The sequence below is a fragment of the Anguilla anguilla genome, chromosome 11 (assembly GCF_013347855.1).
Source record: "Anguilla anguilla isolate fAngAng1 chromosome 11, fAngAng1.pri, whole genome shotgun sequence".
NCBI classification, from domain to species: Eukaryota; Metazoa; Chordata; class Actinopteri; order Anguilliformes; family Anguillidae; genus Anguilla; species Anguilla anguilla.
This window is the reverse complement of record NC_049211.1, coordinates 27,352,475-27,367,816: the sequence shown is the minus strand read 5'-3', so window position 1 is coordinate 27,367,816 and position 15,342 is coordinate 27,352,475. Positions and strand designations below refer to the sequence as shown.

Genomic DNA, 15,342 nt, shown 5'->3' with positions numbered 1-15,342 from the left:
CTGGTAAATGCTCAACACAGGTCGTGTCACCATACCAACAAGGTATTATAAGATCTCATGTCCACATAGTTTAATTGTTGAAATACAAATAAACCAAAGTTCTGACTCCATGTTGCCACTAGAAACTTTTCAACCTGATCCATTTCCCAGTCTGTCTGTCCTAATTTGGCCCCGTCAGCTGTCCTGGCTATGTGAGTATTCAACGGGATAGAACATCTTCAAGGTTCAAGTGAAATACTAAAAAAAGAACAGTATCTTTTAGAACCAAAATTATAATGAAAAGTCACATGGTTTCTAGTCACATAGTCTGGATGAGATTAGAACTTGAGTAGTTGAGGGCTACAGCAGAATCGGTTGTTATCTGACCGACTTTACCGAGCGTGAAGTTGAGGCGGCACAGCAGTTTTCTGAGATGGATGGGGGAACAGGATGACAGTGAGCGTGAGAGAAATGGAGTTGGTCCTCTCTGTGGAGGCCAGAGAATGACAGATGGTTGCACTACTGGTGACCTGTCTCTCTTTCTCTCAGGCCCTGTTCTCTCTACTCCACCTCTCGCTCCATCATACACTTTGGACAAGTCAAGCTCTACACTTTTATTCTCACACTCATATCACTCTTCTCACCTCCGAAAACAAGAGGAATTAATTTTTTGTGTTATCTCTTCTACGGCACTTGTTTAGTGGAGCTTGCGAAAGGGAGGAAGGAAACAAGGGGTGGAAGAGGGGAGAAGAGGGATTTGTGGAGGAAATGTGGGTACAGAGAAAGGGTGGAGAATAGAAGAGTGAATGATGAATGGCCCAGCTGAAAGAGGGAGAGGTGAATTGGCAGAGTAGGCACGGGCATGTGTGTGAGAGAGAGAGAGAGAGAGAGAGAGAGAGAAGCAAGGCACACACATAGAAGGAAAACAAAGAGAGCTATGCAGGTCCCATAAGGGTGGAGATATGATACAGGAAATTGAACTCCCTTCCCAGCGGAACTGCGCAGAGACAGCAGACACACACACACACACACACACACTCACACACAGTTTTCCACTGTGCTCCTTTAAAACAAATAAAACAACACAGTCCTTGAATCACATTAATTTACATTACATTACAGGCATTTGGCATCTGTGATTAATTAATAAAGTGATCTATGCTGTTTTTGCATTTATACAAATCCATTGTATCTACAAAAGAAACTGAATAATCGGTCCAATTCTGTGATATATGGGGGGTGCAGCACTGACATTGAGCACTGCTGAAATATATATTTTGCAACAACTACATATGTAAATTCAAGTGATTAATATTCACATTTTGGCATAGTTTGAATACAAACCAAATTCAATGCAGAAATGCTTTATATCGCCACTAGGGGGAAGCATTATCTAGCTTTACATACCAGGCAACAGCCCTTGTATGTTCTTGTCCTCTTCATGTTTGCCAGCTTTTTGGAAAAACAAAGTTCTAATCAAAGTTCTAATTTGACGTGGGTGGTGCACTCAAACGTGACAGCAGCAACAGGTGCTGCAGTAACACAGTAATGGTGCTCACTCCTTACTGACATTCACAAGTCTGCTGACCGCGGCAACTGAAGTACCTCATTATGTTGCTAATAAGCCTAATGTTTCATCAAAACAGACATTTCACAAACTGTGGTCTTTACCCTCACTTCAGGTCAAAACCACAGCAAGTACACCAAGTCTCGTTGTCAAACTCGTACTCATTGTTGGCCCTATCTGATTTAGCCCAGCCGCTCGGTACGCTACGCCTTATCAGGAAAACAAGGAGCGCTCACATGGCTGCATTCCCCACGAGGGGTCATGAGCAGGAAAACGAGATTCCTTTTCGGTAAACATTTTTAAACGAGCATCACACAGTCCCTTGAAGGCATTCTGGATGTGAACGCGGGCCAGTGAAGCACGGCCTCTTTGTAGCTTAGCCGCTGCAGCGTCTCAATAGCCTCCATTGACACTTCGGGGCGGATTGGCTCTTTGCTGGATTTCCATCGCTGCTGCTGAGAGGAGCTGACGCAGCCGAAACGCCTCACGCCTGCGTAAAGAGGAAGATGTCTCGCAGCACAGGTCGGAGATCCTTGCGTAAGTTCCGCGAGGAAAAGGGTCTTTTCATTTAAGCTACAGGTGTGATATTTATCTTGGGAGCTATTTTTAGTGGCCATACTTCTTTATTCTGATGAGAAATATATTTGTTCGTCTTGTGGTCCATCAGTAGAGCTTGGACCGCAGCCCTGATAGCTTGTTTTTCCACAGTACAGCCAAAACCAAGCTGGCTCACTTGGTTCTGGTTCTGGTTCTTGTGCGTGCTTTTCAGAAGCTTTGTTTAACCGTGGCGGCCCGTGTCTTCGGTGGCAGCTGGGCCGCTAGGGTCAGCTGAATTTTAGACTGTGCTCTTCCCATCTGGGCTGGACATAAACCCCTAAATGCCAGACAGAAAAATAGCCACACTGCCACTGGGGATCGCAAGTAAAGGTGGACAGAGCCACTGCGTAGGCTGCTATCAGGCCAAACTCAGCCATATCTTCAGGAATAGGCTAGGGAAAGTCTGGGGGAGGAGGAGGAGGGGGATGGGGGGACGGAGGGTCAGCGTTCAGAGTGATGTCACATGCTATACTCACGCTCGTGGCTAATGCTTTTAGCAAAACAAATTGTGCTGTTTTGGCTCCAGATCTACTGTGGAAAGGGCTAGGACCCCTGCCCTAGCAAACAGAGCTCACTGAGGCTAAATATAAGACACAAACCGGGGGGTGAGGCGGCAGCAGGGAGGGAGGCACTGTGACAGGATCTGCAGGGCAGGAAGGGCCGTGCTCATTAGCACACAATGGCTTGGGTCTAAACAGAGCTTATGTAACCAGGCAGCCCTGAGAGTCTATGTGTCAGACACCAGAAACAGTGGGAGGGAGGCGGAGGAGGGTCCGGCCTGGAATTCCAAGATCCGTATCTCTGAGCCCCCCTCAAACCCCCCACCCCCCCCCCTTATTTAAATCTCCATCAGGTGACACGTTCCCTTTCGGTGCAAAACAAATCAATTTCTTTTAAATGCACGCTTCTACTCCTGAATGCAAAAACGTTTCCCGATGTGTCCCCTCTCCCCCTGTCTCTCTCCTTCTCTCGCTCTACCTGGCGATTCACCAGGTCCTGGATCAGTCATGTGTTCAGCGGACTCCAGCACCCAGTTCGGCCTGCCCCAAGCACGGAGACGCTCGCCAGAGGAAAGGGAAGTAAGTCTGCAAGCTCTGAACTCTGCCTTGTTTTCCATTAAATGCAAAAATACCACAAGCACATTTTCATAAAGCACTGCAGCAGAGGCCAGAAGCTGAGAAAACAATACCAGGTTGGTGGGGAGTAAAACATTCCGGTGGCCTTTGAGGACTTCTTTTTATAGAAATTTAACAATACAGTGTGTGTGTGTGTGTGTGTGTGTGGAGGGGGAGGGGGTGAGGATGATGAAGAGATGCAGAATAGCTACCGCCCTAGAGCAGAACGTTCAGCAAGGACCTCAAGACAGTTTTCATCTGCTCTGTATGGGAAAGTGCCATCCTAGCATGGATGAAGCGCAGGTGCAGATTCCTCCCGATAAAAACAAGTTGCTGTCATCACAGCAAAGTGCCTCAAACCAAATTCCTCAACCCTGGTCTTCCATGATGTCTTCTGAGTGTGCGGTTTATCTCAGTTACAGTTGGAATTCTGACATTGTCACCTCTGAGCTGCAGCAGATTGGTCAGAAGAGCCCTGTCATAGCAAATCTAATCTCTCAGAACGGGGTAACATGCAATCGTGTTTGACAGCCAATAGAGGAACTGATCTGGGTTTTTAAAACCCCTATAAAATTTTGACTGTCTTGAAGGATAAGCATGAATCTTAATCCGTGTATGTTTTTCAGTGATTTCCCCGCTAACACGTTATTTCTGGCCTTGGTCGTCCAAAAAAAAAATCTTGGAAGAAATGCGTTCATTGTTAAATATTTATATTCCCTTGCCGGCTCGTGCTTAGCTTCCATGTCTGTTCGTGGAACACGAAGTTATCTCCGCGAGCCCATGCAGTGCAGTGCGAGGGTTTGGCACGCAGCTGCATCCCTGCAGATAAGCGCGTGGGACTTCACTACAGAAATGACTCCTCAGAGCGCAGAAGTACCTCGAGCTCAGTTAATGAATGTGACATACTACAAGCCTGTATACATTTTTAAAAGATTTTCACAGCCTCAGTAAACGTAAAACGTGATTGCAACATTGAAAACATATGAATACTTTGAAAAGCACCACCCATGTGTACACGCGGCATACTGTAGGTTTAGTCATTCCACCGTTTGTTTTATATTTCAGTGATGGGAACTGAAATGTTTATTTCCCCCACAACAAAGTTAATGCAATTTTGACTAACGTTTCGGTCAGTCTACCAAATGAACAGGCCTTATTGAGTTTATTATTAGGTCTTTAACCACAATTGGTTAGATTAGATTTTGTTCTGCGACATAGCTCAGGAGTTAAGACCGATTGTCTGGCAGTCGGAGGGTTGCCGGTTCAAACCCCGCCCTGGGCATGTTGAAGTGTCCTTGAGCAAGACACCTAACCCCTAACTGCTCTGGCGAATGAGAGGCATCAATTGTAAAGCGCTTTGGATAAAAGCGCTATATAAATGCAGTCCATTTACCATTACCATTTGTTCTCCTCTTGCCATGGGTGTGTTGGAATTCCATCCCTCCTTAACTCGTATTTCGAGTAATACCTCTCCCGCGACATTAACCTATTAACAAATTCAGACCACGGTCTCTCCACTTCTCTGTGAGTCGTATGCGTGGGTCAGCATAAGTGCGCATCCCCTGCTCAAGTAGTCTCCTTGCCTTCCCCACAACAGCACGTCATTGGCTCTGCTATTTTCTTCAATAAAAAAATAAAAACGACCTTTACAGCCAGCACACGTCAGTAAATCAAGGGCGAGTTCTGTTGGGTCACCGTTTTGTACCCAGGGCCTCTTTAATTCGCTCTGTCTAATGTACCTGAGAACGAGACGCTTCCTTCTTTTTTTAATTGACTCCGGCGGCAGCTCCGGCCTTGACGAGCATCAGACCCAAATATCTGACAGAAGATAAGCGGAACAGCCTGGTCTAGTGTAAAATATATAAACAAATCCAGATGTATATACTGTCTGATATCATGGGCCATCACGCTATAAATTCCCGGCTATGTGAGATTTATCAAGTATGTTATAACTATAAAAGCTACAGTCAGCAACAGAAAACGACAGGAAATGTGGTGTGGGTGATGTGTATGCAATTGCTAGGCTACACCACTACAAAACACATGTGACTTTGTAATTCTTGTATTACAGTGGTGTTAATTGTATCGAGGAGGTTAAATGTTTTCGAGACAACTCCTCGTATTATTAAATGGCTTCTAATTGTACTGTGTTAAGTGCCACTGTTATTCGTATTAGGCACACTTAAAGTAAGCGATACGTCGTCTTGCTTGGATGTTCTCAAAGACAAGCGTGAGAAGTTAGAGATTTTAATGCAAACGTTAAATAACGCCGTCTATAATTAGCCTACCTGGAAATATCACAATAAAAAAGTGAGTTAAATTTACGACGGCGAGTGGTGCTACGTGCCTATGCCTATGACGAGCAGGGAAGGCGTTGTGGGCAGGCGCATGAATTATAATAGAGCCGTAGTTCCCACCAATGTAGTGACGTTGAGTTTTATTAAGAGTGCAGTTCGGAGCTGACTGCGTTCAAGTGAGACCTGTTACTGAATGCAGGGTACTGTGTTCTAACGGAATGCGATGTGTTCTGATGGCACGCGACGTGTTCTAATGGGATACAAACACCCTCCTTTCCAGAGAAGAGGTTGAGAGATGCGGGAACCACATTCTTCGATATGCTCTGCAGCTGAATTTGTATTAATCGGCAAAGTAGTACTCTCTTGCTTTATTGATTGGAAAATACACCCCTAAAATGCATCTGTTCAGGAGTTACAATTATCGCGTTTACCCAGACCGCTACTCAGTGGAAACACCGAGAATACGAGGGATAAGCTGGGTATGCTATGGTTTTCCTATTATTATTATTATTATTATTATTATTATTATTATTCATTACTTGTGTTTGTTCTTGTGGTTTAAAAGGACATTTTTGTGGGATAATTCTTAGTGCTAACCTTATTTAAATACATCTCAAATGCAAAGCACCATAAACAGGATTTCCGAATGGAAATGTGAAGAATTAAAATTTTAAAGCATCTGGAAATTCATACATTTTAATTCCATATGACACGTCGCGTCTCTGGAATGTAATTATACGAACATTTTGCTTTAGTCGGCCTAAACGGGGTATTTTAATTGGATGGGCGTAAAACTGTAGGCTACTGAGGGAAGGGACACGATGTGTCATTAACATTCCAGACTCAGCGAACACACGTGCACTTGGAAAAGAGGAGACTAAAGCATTTGAAATAGAAACTAATACGTCCAAACGGCATCACACGATTCGACTTTCACGCCATGTTCATTGGTCTGAAACTATGTAAAATGAGTAGCCTACGTACAATGCTAAATGGACAGGTTTTTCGAACGTATGCCAGAGGAGTCCTTGGAAAGCGCTGCCACTCGTTAACAGCTTTAATGCAGCCCCCAACTATATCAGGGAATGTGACAAGCGTGTGAGTTTGACAGATTGGAATACGGTGAAATTCGTATCACTAAAACAATAAAGAAATACCAATAACACTATCCGCTTAAGGCTTAAATGGCGGAGGCGCGATATGTTTAGTGGTAAATGGTAATGGTAAATGGACTGCATTTATATAGCGCTTTTATCCAAAGCGCTTTACAATTGATGCCTCGCATTCACCAGACCAATTAGGGGTCAGATGTCTTGCTCAGGGACACTTCGAGATGCCCAGGGCGGGGGATCGAACCGGCAACCCTCCGACTGCCAGACAAGAGTTCTTAGCTGTCGTCGCCCCCATACTGTACTGAGACTGTCCCATACTGTTGTACCTTGCTACTCCAAACGTTTCAGCTACACATGTTAAAGTAATTTACGCCATCGACTGTGTATTTAAAATATGGTCATTAATGTCCATGAAACATGATGTGCAATTAAATTTTAATACAATAGACAAAGCCAGCAGCTGCACAGAACTAATCCCTACAGTAGGCTACCTGGGGAAGAGGCTCTCTCTCTCTCTCTGTCTCTGTGTCTCTCTCTCTCTCTCTCTCTCTCCCCCTCCCTCTCTGTCTCTCTGCCTCTGCTCCTGTGAGAAACGGATGTGATTACCGTTTTGGGGGTGAGGTGAGGGGTCTGGGGGAAGGTGGTGGGTGATTGTTGACTGCAATGAATCAAAACCCAAACCCCTCTGGCTTTATAGTTTGAGTGGGGTGCACAAAGAACCCATCTATTGTCTTTCTCTGGGCGTGGGATGGTGGAAATCTGTACAATGGGGCCAAAGTTTTTTTTAATAAAGCCAGGTTATTAATAGCGTATTGTTTGTAGTACGTGATCAGCCAGATACATAGTCAAGTTACCAAAAGAAATCAAAATAGCTGTCACCCAGTGGAGTAATTTTAAAATATATCTGACTTTAAGTAACTTGGCTATTTTTACAGAAGGTAGAAAAGGTTATAACACGCTGGAAGTGTTTAGACCATGGCACCAGAAAACTACTTCAGAAACAGAAAAAACATGAATGTTGCCAGGGGGCGAAGCAGTAGCTACAGTTTACTTGGGAAAGTGCTTCAATGAAAACAGAGCACGGTTCCAGCATGTGACATCTTTGCTAAATATTGCTAAGTAAATACGAAGCAATATACAACAGCCCTGGCCACTAATCTAGCAAAGAGAACACTCTGTGCCCCACAGTGTTTGTAAACATATGAAATTAGTGTGAGTTTCTGCATGTGGCAATAAGCCTTTCCGGTTAAACTGTATGAGGACTGCTCTCAGGCATTCGAAAGGGGGTAGACACTTGTACAGATCAGTACACTTTGATTCAGGGGACCCTAACGCTGGCACAGACCTGGGTGTCTGGAACCCCGCTCTTAATTGCGACATGGCGGCTGGCATTCCAAGCATCCCTCCTGCGCCGACAGATTCTCACGCACGTTCCCTCCTCTCTCTCTCGGTGCGAGATGGCGGTATTGCGTGCTCTTTCGTTTCGACGCGTATGCTGACCATAATAATATGTTTGCGTCGGTGTGCTCAAAAAACGTTTAAGAAGGTTCCCAACTGGTTGTGCCCGGGAGGGGGTGAGTTTGGGGTGGAGGAAGAGCTGCGATCCGGACGAGCGTGCGACAGGAAGGACTGGCGTGGAAAAGGCGCTTGGGTCAGCGGGCGTGCTGCCACACAGAAGGCCTCAGAGACGTTAGGACAGGGGGGCTGATGAACAGGGTGGTGTTCAGGGGACAGCCTGCCCGGGTGGCACACAGGGGCATTGGTGCCTCAAACAGCAGAGCCCAGGGGAGAGGCTGAATGACAACAGCACAAACAGGGAAGACCTAATCGATACCATCATGGCATCATACCCAGCCACGCTACCATGGCAACATACCCAGCCACGCTACCATGGCATCATACCCAGCCATGCTACCATGGCACCATACCCAGCCATGCTACCATGGCATCATACCCAACCATGATATTATGTTGATACCATGGTGAAGTGCTTTTCTTTATGACACATTACATCCTGTTCTTGCAACTCATATAGTTTTAACATCGTCCTGCACACCGCTCTGACGCTCGTATAGTTCTACCATCGTCCTGCAGGCCGCTCTGACGCTCGTATAGTTCTACCATCGTCCTGCAGGCCGCTCTGACGCTCGTATAGTTCTACCATCGTCCTGCACACCGCTCTGACGCTCGTATAGTTCTACCATCGCCCTGCACGCCGCTCTGACGCTCGTATAGTTCTACCATCGCCCTGCACGCCGCTCTGACGCTCGTATAGTTCTACCATCGTCCTGCAGGCCGCTCTGACGCTCGTATAGTTCTACCATCGTCTTGCAGGCCTCTCTGACGCTCTTATAGTTCTACCATCGTCCTGCAGGCCGCTCTGATGCTCGTATAGTTCTACCATCGTCCTGCACACCGCTCTGACGCTCGTATAGTTCTACCATCGCCCTGCACACCGCTCTGATGCTCGTATAGTTCTACCATCGTCCTGCAGGCCGCTCTGACGCTCGTATAGTTCTACCATCGTCCTGCACACCGCTCTGATGCTCGTATAGTTCTACCATCGCCCTGCACGCCGCTCTGACGCTTGTATAGTTCTACCATCGCCCTGCACGCCGCTCTGACGCTCGTATAGTTCTACCATCGCCCTGCACGCCGCTCTGACGCTCGTATAGTTCTACCATCGTCCTGCACACCGCTCTGATGCTCGTATAGTTCTACCATCGTCCTGCAGGCCACTCTGCAGTTTACAGTCTTTTTGCACGGGTTTCTGCCACTCGTATGGCTTTAGCGTTGTAATGCACACTGCTTTGTCACTCATGCGGCATTGCGGTCCTTCTGCACGCTGCCTTCCACAGATCCCATGTTTTGGGCGGCCACACCCAGGCTTTGCAGCGTCTGGACTTGTCTCCCATGATGAGATTAGTAATTAAAACTGGCCCAGCCAGAAAGGAGGAGGCGGGGCTAAAAGAAGCCCCGCCCTCTTTCAGAGAGCACGGAAGATCCTCCAGCTCTGGAACTTGGGTCGGGAGAGGACCCAGGGCCAGAATGCCACCCGTTTGCTGAGCCCTGGGAGGGGGAGCAGCTGTGAGGGAAGAAGGGAGTGAGAGAAAGGAGAGGTAGCGAGCATGCCCGCTCAAACCCTTTTCAGACTGGTTTTCCCTCTCTGTCGTCGAGCTTGTGCTCTGTCCGGCTCTGCGCAGGCCGGCTAAACGGCATGGCCGCCGGAGGAGAGGAGGAGAGGAGGAGGGGAGGAGGGTGTGTACGGTGCGAGTGGGGCGGGGGGGGGGGGAACGTAGCACAGGAACAGCATGTGATAGAGACTAAGCACAGTTTACTCTGTCAATACAGGCAGAGGGCAGGGAAATCCCTGTTCATTGCGGCTGGGGAGCAACAGTAAGAGGAACCACGTGAGAAATTACATAAAAAACAGCTCAGGAACAAACACTGGGGTCTGTGAATCTGGTCCCTTCTGTCATTCTCAGTCCCAAAGTCCTTTTAAAGGTCAGTTCCCCTTTACCATTAAAGGTGAAATTCACAGTCCTTTATTTTAGTCTCCAGTTCGACACGCTGCAAGAGCAATGCAGTATACACAATAGCCGGTATCACGTATGACACGCCTTTCGTATTTCAGATTTGACCTTGCAACCCCGTACCAAGACAACAGCAAGAACTTGGGCATTGTGCACCTGCACTTCAAGTGCCCGCAAGCCAAATTACGAACGCAAACACCAGTTCAAACAAATGTCATAAGGGCCGGTTCACCTGCCCTAAATAAAACTGTTCCCAGCGACACCGTGAGTGTGGCACCGATCAGGAGCGGCTGGGAAACCAGAGCAGGGTGGGCAAAGCCGTGCCATAAACCAGCCGCTATAAAGAAGGGCGGGAACAAAAGCAGAGCGGGAACGGGGCGGAGATTTCTCAGCTCAGGTGAAAAGAGAGAGATTTGCTTTCCCTCTTATCAGGGGTTTCGGGAAACGCGGCGGATATCGCGCGGACGCGCGTCCGTCACGAGTCACAGACCGTTGGCCGGGCTCTTCCGAGGACAGCCAGAATCAGCTGGACTAACAAAAAAAAAAAAACAATAATCCATCATTCTATACTCAAGGAGAAACTAGGATGAAGGCCGGGTTACACTGAGCAGAGACACCTAATATCTGCTCTTCCAGTAATGCAGCTTTTACATCTATGCCCGGAAAGAGTGAAATTAGGCCCCAAACCCTCAAACTGAAACAGTGTCCTGGCCTCAGTGACTGACACCCTTTTTAAAGGTACATGATGTGACCAAAGGTATGATATGACCAAAGGTATCTGGACACCCCTTGGTCTGGGGCAGTTTTTCATGGTTTGGGACAGGCAAATCTTAATGCTACAGCATACAATCACATTCTAGAGGATTGTGTGCTCCCCCAACAGTTTGGAGAAGGCGCTTTCCTGCTTCAGCATGACAATGCCTTGTTGGAACTCAGCAAGATTAGAGGTTGTTACAGCAGCAAATGGTGGACCAACTCCATATTAAACCCCATAATTCTGGATGAGATGTTGGATGCATGGTGTCCACATACTTTTGGCCATGTAGCGTACTTGGCTATTCCGTGGCAGTTACATGGATTCATCACCATCCAACCGAGCCACTCAGTGCTGAAATGCATTGTCTGGTACACTATTGTACTTTTAGTGGCTATGGGCAGTGGTTTAGTGTGTACTCTTCTGTGAGACAGTTAGAGGGTGACAGCCCCTTTACAGGTGGCTTGTGTGAAGCAGGTTTACTTAGCGCCACACACTTGGGGTAGGAGTACTTAAGTATGCAAATCTGACATTTAGATGTAGCTCTGAGTTGTCATCTGGGGGTGGGGGAGGTGACGTCGATACACGCACGCGTCCGTCACAGCATGCGCACGCTGCATAAGGGTGCGAGAGCATGAGCACGGAACACACGCTTACACACACAAGTGTTTACACACACACACACACACACACGCCTGCTAACACACGTGTGCACGTGCACACGCCATGCGGCGGGCTGACCTCATTTGTTCAGAGAGAAGATCAGTCATCCGGGACCTTTATTTATTTTTTGGAGCGCTCTGACAGCCCGCCCAGCCGGTTGCGCAGGAACGCCTGGCAGCGGAAGGCCGGCGGGGTCTGACTGAGCAGAGCGGAGAAACACGCGGCGCCAGCAGACCGGCCGGCAAAGGAACGACGCGCCGTAGAGAAAGTGAGCTCAGCGATTCTCAGAGAGCTCCTCAGCGAATCACAACGCGTGCCTGAGGACAAGAAGGGCTGGACCCAGGCCTCAGGCAGACAGTGATCGCGTCTGTGGGGGGGGGGGGGGGGAGATTGTGATCGGGGACCAGTGATGGGGGGGTGGGGATTGCAGGGGACCAGTGATGGGGGGGTGGGGATTGCAGGGGACCAGTGATGGGGGGGTGGGGATTGCAGGGGCCCAGCTGCTGCGTATGGAAAGCACTATGCACCCGCACAACGATTTAAAATCAGGGTGACTCAGGCGTGCTTGTGGAATGGTGTTGTAATTTTACCTCTCTTTTCTCCCCACCAGACACCACTTCCTGAAACCCTGGACACCCAGGACACCATGAAGCAGGTGCGTACCTGAGTGACGTCTGGCCTGCTCTGACCTACATCCCGCACCCCTCTCCTCGCCCGCCCTGCCTACACTCTCTTTCCACCCGCCCTGCGTACCCCCTCTGCCCCTGCTTTTCAGCCCCTAGATCAAACAGTGCACCTGGCAGGACTATTTCAGGCCAAAACGTCCCAACCAGAGGTAGAGGACTTAAAAGGGTATGCCAAGCACGCACACACACACACACACACATACAGGCACACACACATATACATACATAATAAACACATACACACACGCACGCATGCACACGCACACATGCTCTCACACACATACACACGCACGCACACGCAAAAATGTACACATGCACACACACACACGCACACACTTATATACAGCAATAGCTTTTACACTTTGACACCTGATTGCAGGACAGAAGGTTTGGCAATACAACCCAATACCAGCATCCCCAGAGACAGTTTGACTCTGAAAATCTATTGGCCGTTTTATCCAGAACAATCCCGCCCCAGAACTGAGACAGACTGGGTGCCGGTAAAAGGCGAGGCCAGACTACCATTTTACGCCAAAATTAAACCACAGAGAACACGTTTGGCTGAACGCGCCAAGCATTAATAGACTAAACCCGTGATGTAGGTGGACATAAACATGCATCGGGGAGGCTACTTTCTGTGCAGCCAAACATCAGCCCTGGAGTTCAAAGCCAACCACGTCAGCTTTTTTTCTTCCTGAATCGCTCGAATGGATTTCAGAATCCAAACGGGCACGGGTGTTAAAAGCTAATCGCTGGCTGGTGTTTGACATAGATATGAGAACGGCTCTAGGTGCCCTTTAAGGAAACGCTCTGGATCGAGTGCAGTCTGTGGTGCTGAGAGGCTGAGGGAAGCAGGCTGCAGTAAAGCAGATCTGACTGTCCTGCGGAATTCTAGATCGACTGGAGGGTTCCGCTGTCACTTGGGGAAGGAATGTCATAGTTAATTGCAATGCATGCTGGGAGTCCCCTCATATGAAGCAGTCAGGTTAATGATGAATTGAATTAATCCCATTCCATAAGAACAACACACATTTAATGGACTTGCTTGTCTAATCCTTGTGCACTCGAAGCAATGCATTTTGAGAGAGCAGTGTTAGAGCACAGGAACAGTTAAACAAGTTTTATTGAATTCAGTGTTTTAAGGTCTAGGCCACTGAGGTCTTGATGCCGGGTAGCGAATGATGTAACCTGTTATGTTGATCTCGACTCCCTTCGCGCCTGGCGCCATCGATCGAATGACAAACGCGAATCAGAACGCTGTGATGTGAACATGTCTCTGTGTACACAGTATATATGGGATCCGGGAATTTACCAGCTGTGCATGAAACTGTCACGCCTTTCTCCCACCTTTCCATTTCTAACTCCAAGACTACAGAAACCCTGTTTTTAAACAGCAGCTGGGGACACATATTAGAATTCCACCCACCCCCCCTCCCCAGTGCACTAGGGGTTCGAAATGCCAAGACAGACAATCAGCCTACTTAGTTACTCTTTTCTTTTCCCACAATTCCAATGCGACAGGAAGGCTGTTCTGCTCCGATCTACCTCACTGCTGTCGAGCAAAGTTTTTTTTAGCATTTTTTTCCCCAGCATTTGTTTGCCTGCTCAGTTAACTGCGCAGAGTTGCAGTGCTTGCATCTTCAGTAGCTGCTGGTCTTGCTATTTTTCCCACCCCCCCACCACCCCCCCTAAAAGCCCTCCCTGTGCGTGTTTTTAAAAACACATTCCAGCCAAGGCAGGCAGGCTGAGGAGTCACAGACAGGCAGGTCTAAAGGGCAGTATAATGGGCAGTCTAATGCCAGGAGTCTCAGCACTCTGGTAATTTCCATGAACAGAATGCCCAGCCCCCCCCCCCCCGCTTTTCCCCACCTCACCCCCTCCTCCACACCCTCCATCCTTATCTAAGTTGCTTCAACAGTCTGCTTGAAGGAATAACTCTTACCTCCTCTGTAAGAGAGGTTTGAAGAGACAGTCAACACATATGCATAAAATGCACACAAATAAAAGTAAACAACATACTCACACTTTAATATACATGCACTACTCACTAACTCTAACATAACATACACACAATACATACACAACACACATGCACACACAAACATAAAAGACATACACGGCTAACATACATAATATACATACAATATGCACACACGCACACACACAAAATGAATACACAACTAACACATTAATAACATACAGAATATATACATTACACACACACACACACACACACACACACACACTCGCACACGCACACACCATGCTCTCCATTACTTCTGCTGCTACTCAAAATTTGAAAAACAAATCAATTGCTCTTGTAAAAATCCTGCAAACTGTAGTTTGAAGAAGAAACTGCACGTGCACTCTGAGTGTGTGACATCTGAATACTTTTTAGGGGCGGGGACTTAGGTTGCTAGGCTGCTGGTTCACTGGAAGCTCTGGGATCAGAGATCAGGAGGCATAATCTTAAAGCCAAATCGGAACAAGTCAGCCATCAATTCTTTGCTGTCTCATGTGACTGAGTGTCTGTACGTCGAGGGGAGTATACAGCCCGTATTTCCAGCCTGCCTTGGAATGCACTTAACTGCTCAAGTGCCTCGCTTTCTGCACACGCATGTGGTTTTAGGACCGAGCAGAGGGAGTGCAGGTCCGTGTAGCTGATGAAAGCGAGACTGTGGGAACACTGGCCTGTGTGTGTGTGTGTGTGTGTGTGTGTGCGCGCACCCGTGTTTGTGTGTGTGCGTTCACGCATTTGTGTTTGTGTGTGTGTGTGTGTGTGTGTGTGTGTGTGCTTGCATAAGTGTTTGTGTGTGTGTGTGTGTGTGTGTGTGTGTCAGCGCTTTGTGATTCCTGATGATAGAACAGAGTCGATCATCAGATCTGCTGCCCACATCTGCTGTGTATGAGGACCACCTCATGTAACCTCTAATGTGACGACTCAGTGCCAGTGTGACCGCAGGCACAAGCAGAGCGTCAGCTGCTTCTTTTTTTCTTTACCGAAGCAGCTTCATGGTTTAGTCACATGAGCTTTTGAAC

General features: G+C 47.7%; 1 protein-coding gene across 2 annotated transcripts in view; it reads left to right on the top strand.

The window, feature by feature from the left end:
- Positions 1-1,736: 1,736 nt before the first annotated feature.
- The window catches only part of rapgef3 (Rap guanine nucleotide exchange factor (GEF) 3), a 40,570-nt gene continuing 26,964 nt past the window's right edge, over positions 1,737-15,342 (top strand). The window contains exons 1-3 of one of the 2 annotated variants that reach the window (XM_035382763.1): positions 1,737-2,083; positions 3,137-3,222; positions 12,228-12,272. In XM_035382763.1, coding sequence (XP_035238654.1) covers positions 2,053-2,083; positions 3,137-3,222; positions 12,228-12,272 — 162 coding nt within the window. In that variant the 5' untranslated portion in view covers positions 1,737-2,052. Of the gene's footprint in view, positions 2,084-3,136; positions 3,223-5,687; positions 6,035-12,227; positions 12,273-15,342 lie in introns of those variants that run through there. The other variant, XM_035382764.1, reaches the window with a different exon arrangement.